Here is a 24,202-nt window from a genome sequence, read left to right as displayed (position 1 = left end):
AGAAATGTTCATCTAGGGGATGTAGTGACCCTAGGGTTAAGTAGCCCTTTGGCTACTACCCCTCACTCTCCTTAACGACTCTAAATTGAGTATTTACGGGACCCCCTGATACTAGGACTTGAGATTTTGACGGATCAAAAGGAGTAGTAGACCAAGAAGAGTCCTGCCATAAGAACTGAGGAGCAGTGACTGACTTGGCGGCAACACTGCCTGCCTGATTGCTGCCCCCAACAATTGTTGCAGAAGCAGATTCGTCCTGCCACTATGCTGTCTCCAAGAACCCCGGAGGGCTGCCACTGCTTCACCAATTGCCTGAAGAAACTCCCTTGGAGTAGAGGAGCTACTCCTTTGCAGCCGCAGGCACCAAAGATGCACGGTGCCATCCACCAAGCTGTTGCTCCCCGGCCATCCTGATGTAGCAGCTCTCCAAGAAGAGGATTTTGTGCTCCTGAAGGTCAGGAGCACAGATTTGCCTTCACCAAGTGAGAGGACAACAAGATTATTCGGAGCCACAGGACCAATACCCAGGGTCCTGTGCCCCTTGCAGCAGCCAATGCTTGTTGTGTCCAGACCGGACACCAATGCAGAGGATGACCAGCCTGCACTCTGAGTGACTTTCAGGACAGTGAGACCCACTTCGTGAATGGCCCAGCTGTCCTGCTTGCTCCTCTTCTGCAAAATAAAGACTTTGGTCTGTGACCGCCGCCACCTGATGCCTCAAAGCATGCCAACAGGGTCCCCAGACCCGCAAGAGCTAAACCCATGCTTGGGTTTGCCCAGACTGGACTTCAAGTTACCGCCTGCAGACTCTTCCTGCATGCCTCCTCCAACCGCGAGGTACTCCAGCGCCGCATCTGATCCCAAAAGACACCACTGCACCCAAGCCCCATGCCGTGAGAAGTGGAACACTGGTGTCCCTGTGTGCCCGAGGATCTCAAGGGATGAGCCCCCATGGGTTCCCCTGAACTGGAACCCCAGTGCCTGCTTGCAGCCTCTTTGTAAGAGGACCATTCTCCATTAAAGTGAATAATAGACCCGACTCTGTGACACACCTCTGCACCTGGACGCCCCAGAGCTTCCTGACGTGAAATGTTGGTGTGGCATTGGCCCTTGCCCCATACACACCTTAAGTCCTGAAAAAGAGTCCTGTAAGTTGTTGTCAAGTGCCCAAATGCAATACATTTGTTTCCCCCAAAGGATAACATTGGTGATCCAGAAAATGCACTGTCAATTTCTGAAAACTGTAAAAATTCATAACTCGAGAAGTACTTACTCAATTCCGATGATCTTGGTATCTAAATATATAAAGTACATGTTATTTTTTATATATTGATGTCGGATTTCTTGATTGAGAGTCTCTCTCACTTACTGCCTTTGGGTGTATTATAAATGCTTAGCACTACCCACTGATATGCCTAACTGCTCGCCCACACTATCACAAAAGAGAGCATTTGGTGTGTAATTTGTGCCTTTGTATTTCCTCTGGAGTTTTCCTGGACTCTCTAAACGGTGTACCTCATTTTGCTGCACTAAATAGAGATCCAGCTTCCTACGCTATTCAGTTCAAAATTACCAGGGTTTCTTTGCGAAAGGCCAAACATTTCCTAGGAATACAAGGATAATTTTCAAATAAATGCTGAACTGTTTCTGGGTTTTAGTTACAGTGATTTGGTATCATCTAGGTTTCAGTATATTCTTAAGGACGTTTTGATGCATCTGCCACAACACATGACCCAATCGAACCATTCACCGAAGTAATGAAGCACCCACCCTTTCCCTTGGCAACTATTTCCTTTGGATGACCTATACTTTCCAGACAGGTTGATGATAAAATGTCTCAGACACTGTGTATATGACCGTGCAGAAGTCAAAGGCTCAGTGATTGTGGTTGGTGACTGGCAAATTCATCGTTGGTGTCCTTAAAGTGTTATGGGGTGAGGTGGCTTATATTTTCAAAAGCACATCATATTTACCATTTTACAGCGGTAAGGTACACAGTCCCTGGAGGGTTCCACAACAGACATCAGAGTGGCCAGGAGTAAGCTGGAGATGACCTAGGCCATGGATTAGTAAATGGAGTTAAAATGTCAACATCCCTCTAACCCCTTGGGGTAGAATGATAATTCCAGTGGATCTGGATTCAAGTCACCCTCTTATGGTTTGGCTGAATAGTTCCGCATGCCAGCTGGTGGATTTGAGAGTTCCTCAAGATGCCTAAGTTAAATAGAGAGACAGACAGATTATCCATGGGCATAAGATATGTCATGAATGAAAATATCTGATCCCTGTCAGTAGTTGTAGGTTGCAGGATTTCCCCTGGAGCCAAATGTAATTATGCTGTAAATCTTTCTTTCCGACCAGTTGGTATGGGGTAGCCTCGTGTCTCCAGGGCAGAGGCAGCCATTTGACTGGCTGAACACATGTAATCTCTCTCAGGCAACTGGGCTCTGCTTTTTGCTAGGGGTGGGTCATTCCTGCCAGTCTTCGTCCAGTGTCTCCCACCAGCAAGCAGGTGTTTATCTCTGCTTAAATCAACAGCCGCTCCACGGTTTTGCTCAGACATAGACATAGTCTGGAAAGTAGAGTAGCAGACATTAGAGGTACTACTCCTGAGTCTCCCATTACCTTCTCCTCTGCACTGGTTTACAGATCCTTTTTGGATGCAGAGTTAAATAGAGTGCTAGTAAGTAGTCCAGATGCCTCTCCTGCCTGATGGCTAGGCCTGCTTAATCAGGAGATCTGCAGATTGTCAATTTCTAAGAGCCCTCTAATTGTGGAGGACATGTCATTAGCTTGATCACCTCTTGTTCATGTCATGGTCTGTTGCTACACCTGAGCTGGAATAAACTGGCTCACATGGCCTGGATTGTAGCTTCACTCTGGGGCCATAGTCCTAAATCATAATAATCTGGACCAGGAAGTTAAGGTGAAATATTGTTTTTATCCTAGCAATGGAACTGCAGCTCCTTGAAGGGGCTGGTGGGCTACCTCTCTAGACAAATGATTAATTTGGGTACATGAAGGAGGTTTGCAAAAATTACACTTGAGTGCTATAATGAAAGCAGACCACCATCTTGAGGGTGACACACAGACACGCACCCCATCTCCTTTTTCATGGGACTGCACCGGTCCAAGCAAGCTTGTGGAACTACACTCACCCACATTCCTATACAAACATGTTTAGGCATGCTCCACACATGCCGTGCACATGATGGTGGCTCACTTACACAAAACATTGCACAAGGCTTTTCAGAAACATACATCAGCAGTCAGCACACATTCCCAAAACAGGAGTCTTTTGTCCAGGCAGCAAGTAACATCCCGCTTTCAAGAGCCCATGATGACTATAAAAGTGCTTCAACACCCCATCAAGGGTAGGAAGCGCTATATAAGTGCAAACCTTTGTTCACTTTTCTATCCCTCCACTATCCTTCTCTATCCAAATAACTGACTAACATATCCATCTCTCAAATTACTTTCATATTTTCACTATACTAATTTACCACTAATCCTTTATGGATTCCGGAGTAGCGTGCTACTTGCCGAAAAAGCGCTTAGATGCCTCAAAGGGGGTAGTAAGCGCTATATACATGCAATTTCAATACAATACAATCTGTGTTTGGCTATAGCATTTCTTTATCTATGGCACTGAAATCAAGGAGAGTAAAACGATGGAGGTTTTGTGCAGTGACCTCTGCACCAAATAGGCTTCAGCTTTCCAAAACCCCAGAGTGGGATCTGAAAACTTGCTCTGTAGCAGAACACACTTTAAACAAGCTGAGAGTGCTAAAAATAATTAAAATATAATTTTGGTCAATGAGAGGACTGATATTTAGAAACTGATAGTAATCATGCATAAAACAGTTGATCAGATCAGTGTTTTCTTAACTAACCTTTTTGACTTCCATGGACCCCCACTTTAATCGTTACTGGAGCTTAGGGACCCCCACTGAGTCATCAATGTAAGCTGGGGGCCTGGTCTATATTTTCAAAGACTTTAACTACAAAATTGCGCACAGAAATAGAGAAACAATCATTCATCAAAAAAAGACACAAATGATGCAATATATATTTACTTCACAAACAAATATGGAAAAAAAAAATATTTTAACAAAATGTTTGGAGCATTTCTAAATTCCATTGACCAGATGCACCCCCACTGCTGTGAGGTGTGTCCCCAGGGCACAGTGTCTGGCCTCCGGCAGGAGGTTGCTAAATTTCAAGGTAGTGTTTGTGAACTGGTTGATTTCCAATTAAATAATAATTATCCAACCAAATATTTCATTCATGAGTTTGTTGAATTTTTTCTTCAATCCACTGTAGTTTTAATCACTGCAGTTCATTAATTTGAGCAAAGCATTCTCAACTCCCAATGCATTTCGGCCATATATGGCCTTCATCTGGGGATGATCTGTGAAAACAATTAAACAAACATCCCTTGTTCACCATACATGAAGATTGTCAATTTATCATCTAGAGTACTAAATGAACATGAGAAGTCTGTATTAAGCATGGGTCTCAATTTCTGTATAACTGAAATACCTCTTTTTGAAAATGTCCATCTTGATTTATTTAAATTTATTCGTAAACTTAAATTAAATAAAAATTTTGCTGATCATCATTCTGTTTCAGATACTGTTCATGACTCAGAATTTACAATCTCCGATGTAATGTGTGATGTACATTATTATTACACTGGATGATGTAAACAATTCCATTGATTTAATGGATTTTACACAAGACCTTAATATACTTGAAGATACGTTTGTAGACAGTGGTTTACGTCAAAAATCAAAATGTATTCCCATAACTGTTACAGATTCAAATATCGATGAATTTTCAAGAAGAGTAACTGAGGAATTACATAAACTTGAGGACAATCATGTTAAGAACAATATATACACATACCCCTCTAATCTGACTAATGATGACAAAGAATTTCTATACTCTATCAGAGATGATACCAATATAGTGGTCCGTGAGGCAGATAAGGGGGACAATATTGTACTAATGTATAGGGTTGACTACTTGGCTGAGATTAATCGCCAACTGGGCCAAAGTAATTGTTATGAAAAACTTAAGAGCAACCCTACTATAGTAATTGAAAAGACAATCAATGCACATTTAACCGATTGGCGAGAGTCATGTCTTATCACTGATTTGGAACATAGATATCTTTCAGCACAAAATTTTAGATACCCTTCTATCTACGTCCTTCCTAAAATACACAAAGGGGGCTTATTTCCACCAGGACGGCCAATAATATCAGGCAATACAGCCTTTTGTAATAAACTTACCATCCTATCTAAGAGACAGTAAAGATTTAATTTGTAAATTGGAAGATCTCAAATGGGAGAGGGACACTTTCACGTTTGTTACTATGGACGTGGAAGGTCTCTACACGTGCATACAGACAGACTGTGGTCTAAGAGCATTGAAATTTTACTTGTACAAACGTAATGCAAAACACTTACAACATACACATATGTTGTTGCAGATGTCAGAGCTGATTCTAACTCAGAATGCATTCATGCACAATGAGGAGTGGTTTCTTCAGAAACCGGGCACTACTATGGGCTCCAGGTTTGCTCCATCTTATGCGAACCTTTTTATGGGGTTGTAAGAGATGGAGCATGCCTGGGGCTCAGGGGCAGGTCAATGGATTGACAATATCCTGTTCTTCAGTAGATATATCGATGATTTCTTCCTTATATGGAAGGGCAGTGTTGAAGAGCTTAAGGAGTACTATTACTATTTGAATAACAACAGGTTTAATGTTAAACTTACAATAAAGAGCTCCAAACAGGAGATAGACTTTTTGGACCTTAGATTATATGTAAAGGACAACATAATACATAGTGATACCTTCAAGAAGTCCACTGCCTGCAATAGCGTTCTTCACGCTATGAGCTGTCATCCTAAAGATACCATTTCGGCGATCCCCTTTGGAGAAATGGTTAGAGCTCGCCGTAATTGTAGCGAAGAACATACGTTTGTGTCACAAGTTCAGAAAATCAAGAAAAACTTTGGTCGAAGGGGCTATGATAGAGATTGTCTACAGAAAGCTGGAGATAAAATTACTCAAGCAGACCGAAAATCCATCCTTTCTAAGACCAAGCATAGGAAAGATAATGCAAGTCATGTTGACTTGGCATTTATAACTGAATATAATCCATACAGAGGACAAATCTTTGACACACTTAGAAAAAATTGGCACTTACTTGCATCAAACGCTCTACCAGTAAATACAGTCTCTTCAAAACCAAGAGTAATCTACAAAAGAGGTAGAACCATAAAGAATATAATTTGTCCAAGCTATGTGAAACCGCCCAAAATATCTCTACAAACTTGGTTACCAGAAAAACCCTGTGGATTCTTTATTTGCGGTAACTGCAACATATGCAGCTTAGGTGTAAACAAAACATCAAGTTTCCAATAGAACAACTCAAAGGAATTTAAAATGTAATCTTTTATCAACTGCAATACCACACACACTGTCTACCTTCTTAAGTGTGCATGTGGCAAAGCATATGTTGGAAGCAGTATCCGTAGCTTGAAACTACGCATACAAGTACATGTAAGGGCCATAAAAAACAGGGAGGAGAGATATCCTGTTTCTGTCCACATACATGAAACTCATCCGCAAAAAAACAAGAATAATGTTTCATGCTATAGATCATGTTATTAAAAGTGAAAGCGGGGGGGACAGAACTCGCCATCTCAGACAAACCGAGGCTCGCTGGATTTGTCGTTTACGAACTGTAATGTTTGGCCTTAATGTTAATAATGAATTTCACTATTTTCTGTAGAATAATTCATCATTAAGGTACATCCTCTTTCTGAATTTAATGTAAAATATCTTGTATGGAACTTCATCTTATCATTGCTTTGATGGACTGATTTACATTTAAGCTGTTCCTGTTTGGAGGCCCCTTGTTGAGGGTAACGGTAACTCCCCATATATCTGGCAAAGTATTACAATTTCTGCTGATAGATCGAAATAAATCGCATGCACCCCCTCCTCTAACATCACAGATATGGGCGGTGCATCCAATTAAATGCTTCGATGGGGGTGGTGGGCACTACATGTGTCATTTAGTGTCAAGAAAATATTCATGATTGGTAGTGATACATGTCTGGTAATTTAACATGACACAACAATAGTCAGATTTGTAACACGGCATGTTTCAAGCACTTTCTGAGTTTATTAGTTCAAAGTCTATCTTGACCTATAATATGTGCTTAACGATTCCATTCTTTCATTTGTAAGGCGTGTCTTTGTACTAATTCATAACATTGTGTTATGGTGTTGTTTTCATATTTTGAAAACACATTTCAAAATGGCCGACATGCTTTGTATTGGCACGTTGAAAGCCGGCTTCACAATTATGTTTTATACAACCGCGAGCCGTTTGCATGACTCGAATGGACACATAACCGAATGAACTATCACTTTAAGTGATATAGAGTGTGATAAGCGACGGTGCCCGACATTTCAAACATAGGAAATCATTTTGTTATAGTATTATGGGCCATGTGTAGAAAGTATGCACCACTGAATTAACCATCACTTTCAGAGTAAGTTCTTCACAGGGACAGGGGTTCAAGCGCATATAATGCACCAATAATAATGCGGCACTTAGTATGTTGCGATGACAGTTGCCATAACATAAAAGCCTTTGTTTTGTAATCTTCATGTATGGTGAACAAGGGATGTTTGTTTATTTGTTTTCACAGATCATCCCCAGATGAAGGCCATATATGGCCGAAATGCATTGAGAGTTGAGAATGCTTTGTTCAAATTAATGAACTGCAGTGATTAAAACTATAGTGGATTGAAGAAATAATTAAACATAAACTCATGAATGAAATACTTGGTTGGATAATCATTATTTAATTGGAAATCAACCAGTTCACAAACACTACCTTGAAATTTAGCAACCTCCTGCCGAGGCCAGACACTGTGCCCTAGGGACGCACCTCACAGCCATGGAGGTGCATCTTGTTGATTTATACCACATCAGTCTTGTTCAGAGAGTGAAACCTAGGAGGCACGAGAAACCCAAACAGACAGTGATCAGACTAGAGGCTGTGCAAGTACCCATCCACCCGTTTTAAATTCCATTGACGCCACTCATCGTCCATACTATATTCTGTTTGATGCACTTGCACTCCTCCACAAATCAGTCTGAGGATATTAAGTTAATTTTTAGTCTCCAATTTCAAATTCCTTCCAGTTTACAGGAAGTTTTAAAAATGTCAATGGTATATTTACCTTCTTTATTTATATATACTTTATTTATCTGTTAATACAATTTAATTTTCTTAGCAGTTGCGGACCCTCTGAGTAGACATTGCGGTCCCGGACCACAGATTCAAAACCACTGCATTTGATCACTTGGATAAGCTCAAAAGTCCTGAAGAGTATAGCTCATGCTGTCATTGCGAGGTCACTACATGCTGAACCCTCAACCCAGCTGCTTGCTGATCCCTACGTGAGGGGGGTGGGGGGGAGGGGAGTCCAACCGGTGATCCAGACAGGGACCTACATACTTTCCCTTCGGGTAACGGGTGTTGGATCATCCAATAGGGGATTCCTGGTAGAACACCCACATATACCCTAGACACCTAGGTTAGTGAACGCATCGTAGAAGTACGCTATATATTGTTTTATATGCTTGCATATATACATTGTTGTAGCAAGATGGTGAAACTATTCTTTATGTACACTGTACTTGTACTGCTAATTACTTTTATCTGCTGCTGTCCATTGTTTTTTGCAGCACATATATGCTATACAAGACTCACGATGTATCTCAAAATATTGAAAACGTCCCTCTGTGTATTCTTTTGTATTCTTTGTACATTTCTCAGAGACGAGAACGAGAGACTGAGCGAAAGGGTTCTAGATCTGTTATAATGATTCCTGGGGGGGGGGGGGGGGATTCGGATTGTTATATTCAGTGGTTGCCAAACCCATTTGCTGCCTAGCTAGGTTTAGAGGTGCTTATGATGGCACTGTGAGCTAGCTGGCCTATAAGACAACATATCCTGAGGGGGTGCACGGAATCAGTCTAGCACGATCCCAGTGTTTATGTTGCCTAGCAAACGCACATTTCCTACTGGAAAGTGGAAACTACACGACTGGGGTGGGGAGAGGTGGGGATGATCTATGATGAAGCATGAAACAGTTGTTTGGTGAGTGAGAGCCCTTTTACATAAAAGGTGTGCCTTTGGTCTATCAAGTCAACGGCCCACCTCTGCATGTAGGGAATTACACTCTTTTGATTTTCGGACCAAGTCACTTCTGGGAGGTCAAGTATAGTCTCTTAGGTAGGTCGCCATAAGGACAGGTGAACCCCTTGAACCCTACCACACCCTTCTAGTGATTAAAGTATATACTTAATTTCTCATCCTATTCTCATTAAATAATCTGATTTTGAGGAAATGTCAATATGAAAATTACTACATAATTCTTCAAATCTTTATTTGGATCAGCAGATTACTTTTACTAGCATTTAATTTTATTTGAAATCAATGCATGTGCTTTTTACCTGCATAAAATTGTTTTTTGCTCTTTGTTGGGCAAGCAGAAAGCAGAGGAATGAGAATGCTCCTGCCAATCCTTTATCCTATTCATTCCCCTTTCTCTGATCTTAAAGTTTCCTTTAATTTGCCCTCATGTCTTTCCCTTTTTCCTCTCCTAGTTCTGCCAGCCTAGTGGATGGCAGCTGTTTACCGAGAGGAACCCGCCGACCTTCTTCATCGCTGTCCTAACTGACATCAATTCAGAACGGCATTACTGTTCCTGTTTCACCTTTTGGGAGGCCATCGAGAGTGCACCAGTAAGTGTCCTTATCTTGTGTAAGAAATTGTTTTCAGAATTCACATTTAGTAGGGCATAAGAAGAAAATATTGACATTCTCTGCCAATGTATTGCCTTATGGAAAACGCCTAATATTCACGGATGAGGGAGGGTTTAATGCTTCAGCATTGCTGTGAGTGCTTTAACTTGGAGAGATCATCCTGATCGCACACTTGAGGACTAGCTACCATTTGGAAATTGCATGTCACTAGGATTGAGAGACTCATCACCTTCTATGACTTTACATAGTACACATGCAACCCTTGAGATTCCATACAGCAGCATCGCTGCTTCTTCAACCAGAGCCTGGGTCAAAGCAGTTCACAGCATTGCTCTGGCCTAACTAGCAGGCATACAGAACAGCTAGACTACCGCCAGGAATTTACAGGCACCAACCATCACATACTGATCAAGCGAAAATCACCTCATGTAGTGTTACAGATTCCGATCTCTGTCTTCTGGATCACAAACACTAGAACTCCCTACCTCCTGAGATTTTAGCCTCAACAAGTTTAAAATTAGCCTAAATAACCATCTCACAAGATCAGAAATAAAGACTGAGGGTACGCATCAATCAGAAATGTATATAGACTCATAGTGCATCACACAATGTAATATTTAATCTGTATCTTATTTGTACTGCTGACTCCTCACAAAGGAGCATCATTATACAACACTTCAAACATCTACTCTGACTTATGTTACCCATCTTAATTACTTATCTTGCTATGTACCACCTTGTGCTTTTGTACAACTTATCTGATGGAAATGGCAAGTCATTCATCTCAAATACATAAATTGTTACTGTCTATAGTGCGCAGGTAAAGTAAGAGCCATCATTGCAGCAATACTGCCCCTGTTTCCCCTGTGGGGCCATTCAGAACACTCTGCTAAGCAAAGTCACCACAGTAGATGCTGATTCTGTGCAGGCCCCTTCTTGAACTTACCCAAATGGAATGCTTAACTCTGCAGCATTACAGCTCTAGCTCAATGTCTCTGTTCTCTTGAAAGTACACAAGCCGGCAGAGACTCCTTACCACAACATTACAAACCATGGTCCACCTTCGGAATGGCCTTCTGGACATGCACGGAAGGCAAGATTCTCCATTATGGGGTCTTTTCTGAACACGTGAGAATTGCAATTGTGCTCACTAGTGAAATCCCAGAACTCTTTATACAAGAAAAAAATATTTTTGATTGTATACATATGTCTGGCTGAAGGTACATTATCTTTTTTACTTGCTCTCTTTATTTTAAGATCACTATATTAAATGAATGTTTCAAGAAACAGAAATAATTTTCAATGTATACATATGTCTGTCTAAAGGTAAATTATCATTTTTACTGAGACTCCTCATTTTAAGATCACTATATTAAATTGTTTTTTTAAGAAACACAATTTGTTGCAATCCTCTAATTTACAAGACTGCTTCTTTTTGGGAAATTAAGTAGGAGCATAGAAAGATAGGTTTCAGTATGTATGTAAAAATCATTAGTTCTTTAAGCCTTTCCGTTTATACTGTTATAACAGTTCTGAGGCAGTTCATTTTTCCATCTCCATGAGACTGGATACCTGAACACTGAACTGTCCTGCTACAGTTTTTTTTAAATTAGATTTTGCTAGTCAGGTTCTGACTGACTAGCAAGTTTTTGGCATCCAAGTTTGCTTTTTATTTTTTTCACGGTTTTCTATTTCTTCCCAGAGCTACCATGCCTTTAATGTTTTGTGAAGGTACCATTTTATTTATCATATAAAATTAGGAGAGAAATCCACACCCTCGGTAGCTTCTTTCAGAAAATGCACAGAAGAACCATTAAGGACAGACTGGGATTTGCAGTCAAACATCGAAATTGCCAGAGCTCGCCCATCATATGACTGTACATTTTGACATCTGTGCCTTTTCTGCACACAAGAGAGCATGTATTGTCTCCAACAGTGAAAGACCTAAGTAAAACTAATAATCGTGTGCTGTGGGTCAGTGGGATTATGTCTGTGGTTTGTAAATGGAAAAAATATCCATATGAAGGTTTTTGTTCATTTTAACATTTTACAACATATTGCACATTCATTGATTCAGTATTGTGTGGTCTTATTATTAGCAAATACATTTGTACATTCTAAGATGATGCTGTGCTGGTGCTGAGGTGGTGTTGCACTGGTGCTGAGGTTGCGGTGTGCTTGTGCATAGGTTGTTCTCGGGCGGTGCTGAGTGATGCTGAGGTGGCGCTGAGTGATGCTTTTATGCTCAGGTGGTGCCGGGTGATGCTAAGTTGGTGGTGTGCAGGTGCTGAGGTGATGCACTGGTGCTAACTAAGGTGTGCTACGCTAATGCTGAAGTGGTGCTGAGGTGGTGCGCTGGTGTTGAGTTGGTGCTTTGGTGGTGCACTGATGCTGAGGAGATGCTGCGCTGGTGCTGAGGGTGCTGATTAATGCTCTGGTGGTGCTGAGTCATGCTAATGTGGTGATGCTGCGCTGGTGTTTGGGTGGTGCAGCCCTGGTGTTTGGGTGGTGCTGTGCTGAGCAGGTGCTCAGGTGGTGCTGTGCTGAGCAGGTGCTCAGGTGGTGCTGTGCTGAGGTGATGCTGAGGTTGTACTGTGCCGATGCTTAAGTTGTGCTGATTTGGTGCCGAATTGCTGCTGAAGTGGGGCTGTGCTAATGGTAATGCACTGATGTAAAGGTGGTGCTGTGCTGCTGCTGAGATGGTGCAGTGCTGATGTTGAGATGATGCTGAGGTGGTGCTGCGCTGATGCTGAGGTGGTGCTGCACTGGTGGTGGTGCAGTGATGTGAAGGTGGTACTGCGCTGATGCTGAGATGGTGCTGTACTGATGTTGAGATGGTGTGCTGATGCTGAGGTGGGTGCAGAGTGATGCTGAGGTGGGTGCAGAGTGATGCTGAGGTGGGTGCAGAGTGATGCTGAGGTGGGTGCAGAGTGATGCTGAGGTGGATGCAGAGTAATGCTGAGGTGGTTGTGCTGCGTCATGCTGAGGTAATTGCAATTGCATTTATATAGCGCTTACTACCACTGACGAGGCGTCAAACCGCTTTTTCAGCGAGTTGCACGCTACTCCGGAACCCATAAAGGATGAGTGTTGAATTAGTATAGTGAAATATGAAAGTGATTTAAGTGGTGAATAGGTTAGTCAATTATTTCGATTCAGAAGGATAGCGCTTGATACCCCTGATGGGGTGTTGAAGCGCTTTTTTGGGGGGGCAAGTAGCACGCTACTCCGGAAACCCATAAAGGATTAGTGCTGAATTAGTATAGTGAAATATGAAAGTAATTTGAGTATTGGATATGTTAGTCAGTTATTTGGATTGAGAAGGTTTGGAGACGGATAGAAAAGGGAAAAAGGTTTGCATTTATATAGCTCTTGTTACCCCTGATGGGCTGTTGAAGCGCTTTATTGGCGAGTAGCACGCTACTCCGGAACCCATAAATGATTAGTGGTGAATTGGTATAGTAAAATATGAAATTTGAGAAGTGAACATGTTAGTCTGTTATTTTGATTTAAAGTATAGTGGAGGGATAGAAGAGTGAAGGATTTGTACTTTTTTAGGTCTCGCCTGGCTATCGCGTAAGCGATCGCTCAGCGAGACTTATGTAGGGGCTTCAGAAAATGCTCCCAAAGGATTCCCAGGCGGATCGGGTGGCGGTTACGTGCACAACCACGCGCATTCCATTTTCCACCAGCTACTTCCTGCGCGTGCGCCGACTCACGCATTCAGAGAGATTTAGTAAGGGGCACAAGACCTTAGGAATGCAGTTTATGGCCAGTGCATGTGAGGCATTCAAGCGCGAAGCTGGCATCTGGCATCGGGCTTGAAAGCAGCAGACTGCTTTCGCCAGCGCGCGCTCGGCCTCACTTCCTGCATCCCCTCTTACAACAATTAACTTACGTTATAACTCACACGCCACACACTGCTGCACGCCACACACTGCTGCACGCTGCACACTACTGCAAGCCACACACTGCTGCATTACACACTGCTGCATTACACACTGCTGCACGCCGCACACTGCTGCACGCCTCACACTGCTGCACACCACACACTGCTGCACGCCACACACTGCTGCACGCCGCACACTACCGCAAGCCACACACTGCTGCGCACACTGCTGCATTACACACTGCTGCACGCCGCACACTGCTGCACGCCGCACACTGCTGCACGCCGCACACTGCTGCACGCCACACACTGCTGCACGCCACACACTGCTGCACGCCACACACTGCTGCACGCCACACACTGCTGCACGCCACACACTGCTGCACACTGCTGCATTACTCACTGCTGCATGCTGCACGCTGCACACTGCTGCACGCCGCACTGCTGCACGCCGCACACTGCTGCATGCCGCTGCATGCCACAGTGCTGCATGCCTCACACTGCTACACGCCACACACTGCTGCACGCCTCACACTGCTGCACTCCACACACTGCTGCACGCCTCACACTGCTGCACGCCTCACACTGCTGCACGCCACACACTGCTGCACGCCGCACACTGCTGCACGCCGCACACTGCTGCACGCCGCACACTGCTGCACGCCGCACACTGCTGCACGACACACTGCTGCATGCCACACACTGCTGCACGCCACACACTGCTGCACACTGCTGCATTACTCACTGCTGCATGCTGCACAACACTGCTGCACGCTGCACACTGCTGCACGCCGCACTGCTGCACGCCGCACACTGCTGCATGCCGCTGCACGCCAGTGCTGCATGCCTCACACTGCTACACGTCACACACTGCTGCACGCCTCACACTGCTGCACGCCTCACACTGCTGCACTCCACACACTGCTGCACGCCTCACACTGCTGCACGCCTCACACTGCTGCACGCCTCACACTGCTGCACGCCTCACACTGCTGCACGCCTCACACTGCTGCACGCCGCACACTGCTGCATGCCACGCGCCGCTGCATGCCACGCGCCGCTGCATGCCACGCGCCGCTGCATGCCACGCGCCGCTGCACGCCGCACACTGCTGCACGCCGCACACTGCTACACGCAGCACACTGCTGCACGCCACACACTGCTGCACACTGCTGCTGCATGCAGCACACTGCTGCACGCCGACACACTGCTGCACGCCGACACACTGCTGCACGCCGACACACTGCTGCACGCCGCACACTGCTGCACGCCGCTGTACGCCACACAGTGCTGCATGCCTCACACTGCTACACGAAACACAGCTGCACGCCGCACACTGCTGCACGCCGCACACTGCTGCACGCCGCACACTGCTGCACGCCACACAGTGCTGCATGCCTCACACTGCTACACGAAACACAGCTGCACGCCACACACTGCTGCATGCCACACACTGCTGCATGCCACACACTGCTGCATGCCACACACTGCTGCATGCCTCACACTGCTGCATGCCTCACACTGCTGCATGCCTCACACTGCTGCACGCCTCACACTGCTGCACGCCTCACACTGCTGCACGCCGCACACTGCTGCACACTGCTGCACGCCGCACACTCCTGCACGCCGCTGCACGCCGCTGCACGCCGCACACTGCTACACGCCGCACACTGCTGCACACCACACACTGCTGCACGCCGCACAATGCTACACGAAACACTGCTGCACGCCACACACTGCTGCACGCCACACACTGCTGCACAGCGCACACTGCTGCACACCACACACTGCTGCACTCTGCTGCACACCACACACTGCTGCACTCTGCTGCATTACTCACTGCTGCATGCTGCACAACACTGCTGCACGCCGCCCACTGCTGCACGCCGCACACTGCTGCACGCCGCACACTGCTGTACGCCGCTGCACACCACACAATGCTGCATGCCTCACACTGCTACACAAAACATTGCTGCACGCCACACACTGCTGCACGCCGCACACTGCTGCACGCCGCACACTGCTGCACGCCGCACACTGCTGCACGCCGCACACTGCTGCACGCCGCACACTGCTTTTATGCGAGTTTATGCTACTGACATTGTAAATGACAATGCCTTTTATTTGTTTTAAAACCAAAACATAAATAAAAGGCATTGTAATTTTACAATGCCAATAGCTCAAACTCTTATAAATGCGCGACCTATTTCATTGCAAATGCTTGTTGTTTTTGGAGGTCATAGCGGTAGGAAGAGGTTTTGGGATGAGTAAAAAGGGATGTGGAGGGGAAGAGTCAGAGGAAAGAGTTTAGAAAGGTTTGTTTTGGGGGATTGGTATAGTAAAAGGTGTCAGATGATGCAAGGGGATAGAGTATTGGAGAGTCTAGAAAGGGTTATTTTGTGGATCATAGTAGTGATATGGGGTTTGGGATAAATGAGAAAGTGGATGTAGAGGATATATTGATAGAGGTATAGGCTGAGAAATATGCATTGGAAAGAGCAGTAGAAAGAAGTTTGAGATGAGTCAGAAAGTTTGGGTAGAAGATATATTGAGATGAGTATAGGATGAGAAATAGGATAGTGCATTGGATATGCTGAAATGATAGACAGTGATAAATATATAGATCCATAAGTACATGAAAAGTATATGGATGCATAAAGGAGGTAGGTATATGTAGATTAAAGATATTGATAGAGGTATAGGATGAGAAATAGGGTAGTGCATTGGATAAATATATAGATCCAAGTACATAGAAGGTATATAAATGCATAAAGGAAGTAAAAAAAAAACATTAGATAAACTCTTTTTTTGAAGTGTTATTGTACTTTAAAAATGTATTTGTATTTATTTTTTAACAACATAATTATTCTACATGTTTATACAAAGCAATACACAAAATAGGTACATATCTATAGTAAAATGCATATATACAGGATATGTTGTAAATTTCTGACAACTCGAGTAGTTTTCTGAAGATAAGGTGGTTGTCTGTGGATATTATGTTGGGGGTAAAGAGTTCCATAGTTCGGCTGCTTAAACAGAGAAGGATGTGCCATCCATGGTTTGTTTTCTTGTATCTTGGGATTTTGAGGTGAGGTGCCACTTTAGAGCGGAGGTTCCTTTGTTTTTTTTTTTTTTTTTTTTTTTTGAAAACCTTTATTGACAGTTCAATCAAGAACAGGTATGGGCCTACAACCCCCCGGGGCCGGCCGCTAAGCAATCAGAGCAAAAACAGGCAAATGTAAACACAGGCAGCACTTCGGGGAGGAGAATCGTAATGCTAAGACTGTGAACAGCGTAGGTAGGGCACCAGGAGAAAAAGGTTTTCATTTTATAATAAAACAAGGCAGAAGGATCAGGTGCCAGACAATTTTCAAACAGCAATTACAGATATGCAGAGTAATAGACAGAAACGATTAACAGCAATCTGTTAGGTCAATGGCGCAAACACAAGAACATCAGGATGGGGAAGAATATCGTAAGCAGTGGCGCCTGCAGTCCCCCGCCAGAACTCCCGGAGAGCACCCCTGAAATTGTGGTACACATGGAGCGGCAGCGAGTCATAGCAAAGGAAGTGTATCACGCTGATCCCAGAAAAAGAAAAACAAAAAGAAACAGAGAAGAAAAAAGGAGGCCATGGAAAAAGAGAGAAAAGACTAAAGAATCCCCTCCCCCAACCCCCCACCCTGCACCTCTGCAGATGAGTACGGCCCCCCCCCCAGCAGTGTGCCTGTCGCCCTGGAACCAGACCCGAAATATAGGAGAATAGGGAAAAAGAAGTAGGAAAAGAACCCCACCAGAAGGGGGGGTAGAGAGAGTATTAATAAACTGGAGGAGGGCCTTCAAAACATACCCCCGGCTTCTCCCTCCCGCACGGTAAGTTTCCCCCAAGGTGAACAATAAACAGCACAAAATCGATCTTCTCAAAGAAAGATGGGGAGCATTATGCACCTATTATGCTGTTAGCTATGCCAGAAGAGCACGCAGCCCCTGAGCCCGCCCGTCCACTAGATGACCACCCCTGAAGGATCAGCCTTATCCCTGACCACTCTTTGGAATTCTGCCCATGCCTACCCCTCGACCCAGCACCATATCCGATGTTCCAAGGTAAAGGATTGTCCAAAAACGTCCGAGAAGCGACGCATACAGGTGGGATGGAAGTCTCTGAGCATGAACACAGTTCGCAGCGTGGAGAAACAGGCTTCCCAGTGCTGCCCCAGGATATGCACTGCACTCAAGGTCCAGGAAGGCAGAAGCAGCCAAAGCAGACAATAGTTGTTGGAGTTGTCCTTGGGTCGCAGGAGGGCACGTACGGGACGAGGCTACCACATCCCACTCAGGGCCAATGCCTCCGGGACAGATCAGGCCCTCAACTGGACGAACAGACTGTAGCATACTGGCCGGAGTGTCCAGCTGTGCACTAACCTCTGGGGTGGCCGCCAAAGTGTCCTCCTGTGCGCAGTGTGAGTAGTCCCTGTGTACGTGCGGACAGGCGGGTCTCCATTGCCCCAACGCCGACGCCACACCGTTGAGCTTACTCCCCAAGACCCCGACACCATGGATCAAGGAGGAGTGAAGAGCACCAAGGGCCTCGAGGAGGTCGCCGTACCCCAGCACAGCTCTCCGGGATCGCGCCGCCACACTCCCAAAAGTCGCACTCTCACAAGCCCGCTGCGACCCAGCGGACAGGATGGTAGGCTTCATCGCAACAAGATGGCCGCCAAGTATGCCCGACCCTCACCGGGGCCGGGACCCTGGGACAAGCGTCTCGATGTCCACGTCGCTGGTGACCGGGTTCCGGGGGCAGGCAAAAAGTTATCCGCTGCGTGGTCACGGGCATCAGTCGTCCCCACTACGGACCAGCTCCCGTAAAAATCCGGGGGCGGCCCGCAATGATCCGGGCAGGATACGGGCGGCGGCCGGGCAGCTCACTATCAAAGGCAGGGGCAGCCACCGGAGGATCTGAGAACTGCACCCCCGGGCATGCACCCGGTCCGCTACGCTTGACAATAGAAACGACCACGACGAAATGTAGGCCGAGTTTGGCACCGCTCTGGTGGACCGACTCCACCCAGTCACAACAGACCGCTGTTGTTGACCTGCCACCCGGCCACGGCGTCCACTCGAGGTCCCGGCTCCGGGGCCGCACAGGCCGCAAAGTTCAGATGCACATTTCTCCGGCGGTACCGCAGCCAGAAACCTCGGAGTCACACAGTCGGGTGCCACTCTCCTTCAGAAACACGACCGCGTAGCACAGGTTGAGGATCTCGTGCAGGATATCCGTGCGGGATGCGGAGGTTCACAGAGCCGGGAGTCTACGCTGCCGTCCCGGTCGCCATCTTGGCTCCTCCCCGGAGGTTCCTTTGTTGAATGTGTTTGGTGATTTTATTCCTGATGAAGAGGGGTCCCATTCCATGTATTACTTTGTGGGTGATACAAAGCAGCTTGAACGTGGATCTTCTGGCAACCGGTAACCAATGCAGGGCTTTCAAGGCAGGTGAGATGTGGTCTCGCAGTTTAATATGCAAGAGTAGTCTGGCAGCCGAGTTCTGAATCAGTTGTAGTCTTTTCATGATTTTTAAAGGTGATCCGTGGTAGAGGCTATTGGCGTAATCGAGTTTGGACAGAACAAGGGCGATGGTAGCTTGAACCTTGTGTGGAAATCCCAATTGGGGAAAATGAGTTGCAGTTTTTATAGTGTCAAAGCTTGATCTTGCTAGTTTAGCCACTTGGGCATTCATCAATAGCTTGGAATCCGTGGTCATTCCGAGGTTTCTTACTTCCTTTGATACTTTAGGCGGTGATCCCAGTTCATCAGGCCAGGCGGCATGCGGGTCATAATGTTTCCAATCGCCACACATGAGTATTTCCTTTTTGGAAGCATTCAATTTGAGATGGCTCCAGGTCATCCACTGATTCACGGCTCTGAGACAGCTGAAAATTGGAGAGTTTCCAATGTCTTTGGGGCATTCCAGTTGAAGGAGTATTTGTGAGTCATCTGCATAGTTATAGCACGTGAGGTGAAATTGATTGATCAGTACCGGTAATGAATTCATGTAGATGTTGAAAAGCATGGACGAGATGATAGAGCCTTGCGTCCTGCTGAGGTGGTTGTGCTGCGCTGATGCTGAGGTGGTTGTGCTGCGCTGATACTGAGGTGGTTGTGCTGCGCTGATGCTGAGGTGGTTGTGCTGCGCTGATGCTGAGGTGGTGGTTGTGCTGCGCTGTTGCTGAGGTGGTTGTGCTGCGCTGTTGCTGAGGTGGTTGTGCTGCGCTGTTGCTGAGGTGGTGGTGCTGCGCTGTTGCTGAGGTGGTGGTGCTGCGCTGTTGCTGAGGTGGTGGTGCTGCGCTGTTGCTGAGGTGGTGGTGCTGCGCTGTTGCTGAGGTGATGCTGCTCAGATGCTAAGGTGATGCTGCGCTGAAGCTGAGGTGATGCTGCGCTTATGTTATGTTAGATGATTTATACAGCGCATGGCTGCCCCAGCGACGGGGCTTCCCAGCGCTAAAATCCAGATATAGCATTGCAGGATGGAAAGCATAGGAGGTATCACCGTTACTATGGCACTAGCAGATTGTCAAGAATAGGAGATGCTTGTAGGGTGAGATTTTTGTGAGCAAAATATAAGGTCTTAAAATGAATTCTCTCGTCAATTGACAGCCAATGTAATTTAGACATGTATTTTGATACTAAACAAAATTTAGGGAGAGCGAAAAGAGATCGTACTGCCACGTTTTGTACCTTCTGTAAGTGCTGAATCCCAGCTTAATTTGCACGTACATAAAGAGAGTTACAGTAATCCAGTCTAGATAAAATTGTCGATTGGATAATGATCTCACGAGTTTGCGGGTCAAAAAACCCTAACAGGGGCTTGAGTGCACGTAGAAGCCCAAAACATGCCCCTGCAACCACCTTTGTTTGAGCTTCGAAGGACAGAAGACTGCCTACCCAAGCACCCAGCATTTTCGCAGCATCCTTAGGCAGGAGCACGGGCCCCAGCGTACCTGGCCACCATTGTTCTGTCCACAGAGGGCTGTCTTTCACTAGCAGCAGAATTTCAGACTTGCTAGCATTCAGCTGTAGGCAATTAGCTGTCATCCAGTCTGCTATCGCCAACATATCTTCCTGAAATTTTGTGAGGTTATGCTTGCGGTTTTTGGAAAAAGAGATAACAAATTGGGTGTCATCAGCGTAGGATACTAATGACTACCCTTGTTTTTTTGCCACTGCTGCCAGGGGTTGTAAGTAAATATTAAAGAGCGTAGGACTCAGCATCGATTCCTGCAGAACTCAGTAATGAACAGAGTATTCCCGAGAGCAGCAAGGGGGTGTAGTAACCAGAAATGATCTGGACCAGGCCAGGGCACCAATACCCATCTCCTGCAAGCGACGCAGTAAGATATCGTGAGATACCTTATCAAATGCCGCGCTGAGGTTGAGGAGAGTCAAAGCTGCGGAGTTTCCTTCATCCAAAGTGCTACGTAATTGCTCTGTCACCGCCAACAAGGCGTATTCGGTGCTGTTACATGATCTGAAACCGTTTTGTGAGGATTACAATATCTAAAGGACTCTACGAACTTCGAGAGTATGGGATTCTCATAGGTTTCAGTGGCTTTATCCAAAAACGGGAGCCGGGATATAGGGCAGTTGTTTTCTGGTTTGGATGCGTGCAAATAGGGTTTTTTAAAATAACGGGCGACTTTGGCACGCTTTCATGCAGGAGGTACTGACGCCGTGGGCAGGGATACATTAATCAGCTCACCACAGACCGGTAATAGATGATTTTGAAATTTGCTGAACTGGTCCGGTTTCATAGGGTCTGCTGGAGAACCTGATTTTATTTTATTACAGTGGGACTCAACCTCTGTGAGGGAGAGAGTAAGTGGAAGGCCAGAAGTGTCCCTCCTTAACAATTCACATTTTCCCTTTTCCCTTCCCCCATCCATCCTACTCATGTTATCACTTGAGGTTGGGAATTTTTTATAGATATTCTCCACCTTGTTCGTGAAGTAGCTGGCTAACTCATCACACTGAGTAGTTGAAGTGATGGAAGGTTCGGCTGCCGACTTCAGGTTCCTCATGTGATTGAGACGGGAAAAATAGTGTTTTTTTGAAGGATTGCTGCTCTCTTTAATTTTGGAGGCAATATAATCCGCCCTAGACTTCCAAATCAACTTGTGGTAGGCCTTGCTGGATACGCGATACTGACTTTTGGCTACTGGGTTTTATGAGCGTCTCCACGCTCGTTCAAGCCGCTTGCGGTTTTTTCTTGCAATACTCAGGGACTCATTAAACCATAGGTTAGACTAAGTTCTTTTCCTTTTGACTGAGCTTGGCTGGAATACAGCTGTCCAGGGCATGAGTAAGCCAGTCCTGGAAAAGGTTGAATGCTGCATCCATGTTAGGGGGCAACTGGGGCTTTTGTGCTTGCAGTATGTCGCAAAAATGATCCTCATCTAGGTTGTGCCATGGGTGTTTTAGCGTAGGGTGAGAACAAATCTGTTTGTGGTGTGCTTGTGCGGCGGTGGTGCTCAGGTGATGCTGTGTGATACTGAGGTTGTGCTGAGCAATGCTTTGGTGGTGCTGAGTTGATGCTGCGCTAACACTGAAGTGGTGCTGCATTGGTGCTGATGCCATGGTGGGGCTGCACTGGTGCTGAGTTGGTGCTGTAGTGGTGTTGAATGATGCTAGGAGATGCACTGGTGCTGAGTTGCTGCTGAGGTGGGGCTACCCTGGTGGTGCTATGATGCAGAGGTGGTGCTGTGCTGATGTTGAGTTGGGGCTACACTGGTGCTGAGTTGTTGCTGCATGTGTGGTGGTACACTGATGAGGTGGTGCTGTGCTGATGCTGAGGTAGTGCTTAGTGATGCTTAGCTGGTGGTGCTGCACTGGTCTTCAGGTGGTGCTTAACTGATGCTCAGGAAGTGCTGAGGTGGTACTGCGCTGGTGGTGGTGTACTGTTGTGGCGGTGGTGCTGATGGTGCGGTGGTGCTGCACTGATGCTGAGTTGGTGCTGCACTGGTGGTAGTGCACTGATGAGGTGGTTCTATGCTGATGCTTAGTGATACTGAGGTGGTTGCTGAGTCATGTTGAGGTGGTTGGGCTGCGCTAAGGTTGTGCCGCGCTGATGCTGAAGTCCTGCTGCGTTGGTGCTGAATTGCTGCTGAGGTGGGCTTGCGCTGCTGCTGAGGTGGGGCTGCACTGGTGGTGGTGCACTGATGTGAAGGTGATGTGCTGATGCTGAGATGGTGCTGTGCAGATGCTGAGATGGTACTGTGCAGATGCTGAGATGGTGCTGTGCAGATGCTGAGATGGTGCTGTGCAGATGCTGAGATGGTGCTGTGCAGATGCTGAGATGGTGCTGTGCAGATGCTGAGATGGTACTGTGCTGATGCTGAGATGGTACTGTGCCGATGTTGAGTTGGGGCTACACTGGTGCTGAGTTGGTGCTGCACTTGTGGTGCACTGATGAGGTGGTACTGCGCTGGTGCTCAGGTGGTTTTTAACTGGTGCTCAGGGGGTGCTGCTGAGTTGGTGCTGTGCTGAGATGATGTGCTGATGCTGAAGTGGTGCTGCGTTGGTGCTGATTTGCTTCTGAGGTGGGATTGCGCTGGTAGTGGTGCACTGATGCGGAGGTGGTGCTGATGGTGAGATTGTGCTGTGCTGGTACTGAGGTGGTGCTGTGCTGATGCTGAGATTGTGCTGAGTGATGCTGAGGTGGTGTTCAGGGATGCTGATTGATGCTTTGGTGGTGCTCAGGTAATGCTGTGCTGGTACTCGGGTGGTGCTGAGTGATGCTGAGTTGGTGCTGCACTCGTGCTCGGGTGGTGCTGCGCTAATGCTTGTGCTGCATTGGTGGTAGTGCACTGACTCAGAGGTGGTGCTGTGCAGATGCTGAGGTGGTTCTGTGGTAGTGCTGTGTCATGCTGTGATGATGCTGAGGTGGTGGTGCTGCAATGATACTGAGGTGGTGCTGTGCTGGTGTTGTGGTGGTGCTGCGGTGGTGCTGAAATGGTGCTGCGCTGATGCTGAGGTGGTATTTCACTGTCTGCTTGCAGGATATATTGTTAAGAAGCCTCACATTACATGCCGCGTTTGGAGAGCACGAGGAGGCATCCCTTGATATTGGTTTTGTTTCACCATTGATTGAAACCTAAAAGTAAGCATCAAAAGTTGATAGCGCGCAACTTAAAGCTGCTTCTATTTTCATGAAACAGAGCAAAAACAGCATGTTTACCTCTTTAGTCATATTCCAAATAATCACGCTGTCAAAAGCACAATGTAAATGGGTTGATTCTATTGTCTGCTGTCTTCTTAAACTACACTTCCATTAAGGAAGTATATTATTTAAGATTTGGACATTTGAACTAATGAAACCAAAAATGCTATAGGATGATTTTGGAAAACAAGGCAGTATCTGTGAGGCCTGCACAAATAACTTGACTACAT

General features: G+C 46.1%; 1 protein-coding gene across 8 annotated transcripts in view; it reads left to right on the top strand.

The window, feature by feature from the left end:
• The window catches only part of SBF1 (SET binding factor 1), a 1,208,265-nt gene that overhangs the window by 249,750 nt on the left and 934,313 nt on the right, over positions 1–24,202 (top strand). For all 8 annotated transcript variants that reach the window (XM_085653743.1, XM_085653740.1, XM_085653741.1 and 5 more), the window contains exon 3: positions 9,708–9,845. In XM_085653743.1, coding sequence (XP_085509869.1) covers positions 9,708–9,845 — 138 coding nt within the window. The remainder of the gene's footprint in view (positions 1–9,707; positions 9,846–24,202) is intronic.

This window comes from Triturus cristatus, chromosome 4_1, assembly GCF_964204655.1.
Source record: "Triturus cristatus chromosome 4_1, aTriCri1.1, whole genome shotgun sequence".
NCBI lineage: Eukaryota > Metazoa > Chordata > Amphibia > Caudata > Salamandridae > Triturus > Triturus cristatus.
This window is presented reverse-complemented; position numbering and strand designations above follow the sequence as displayed.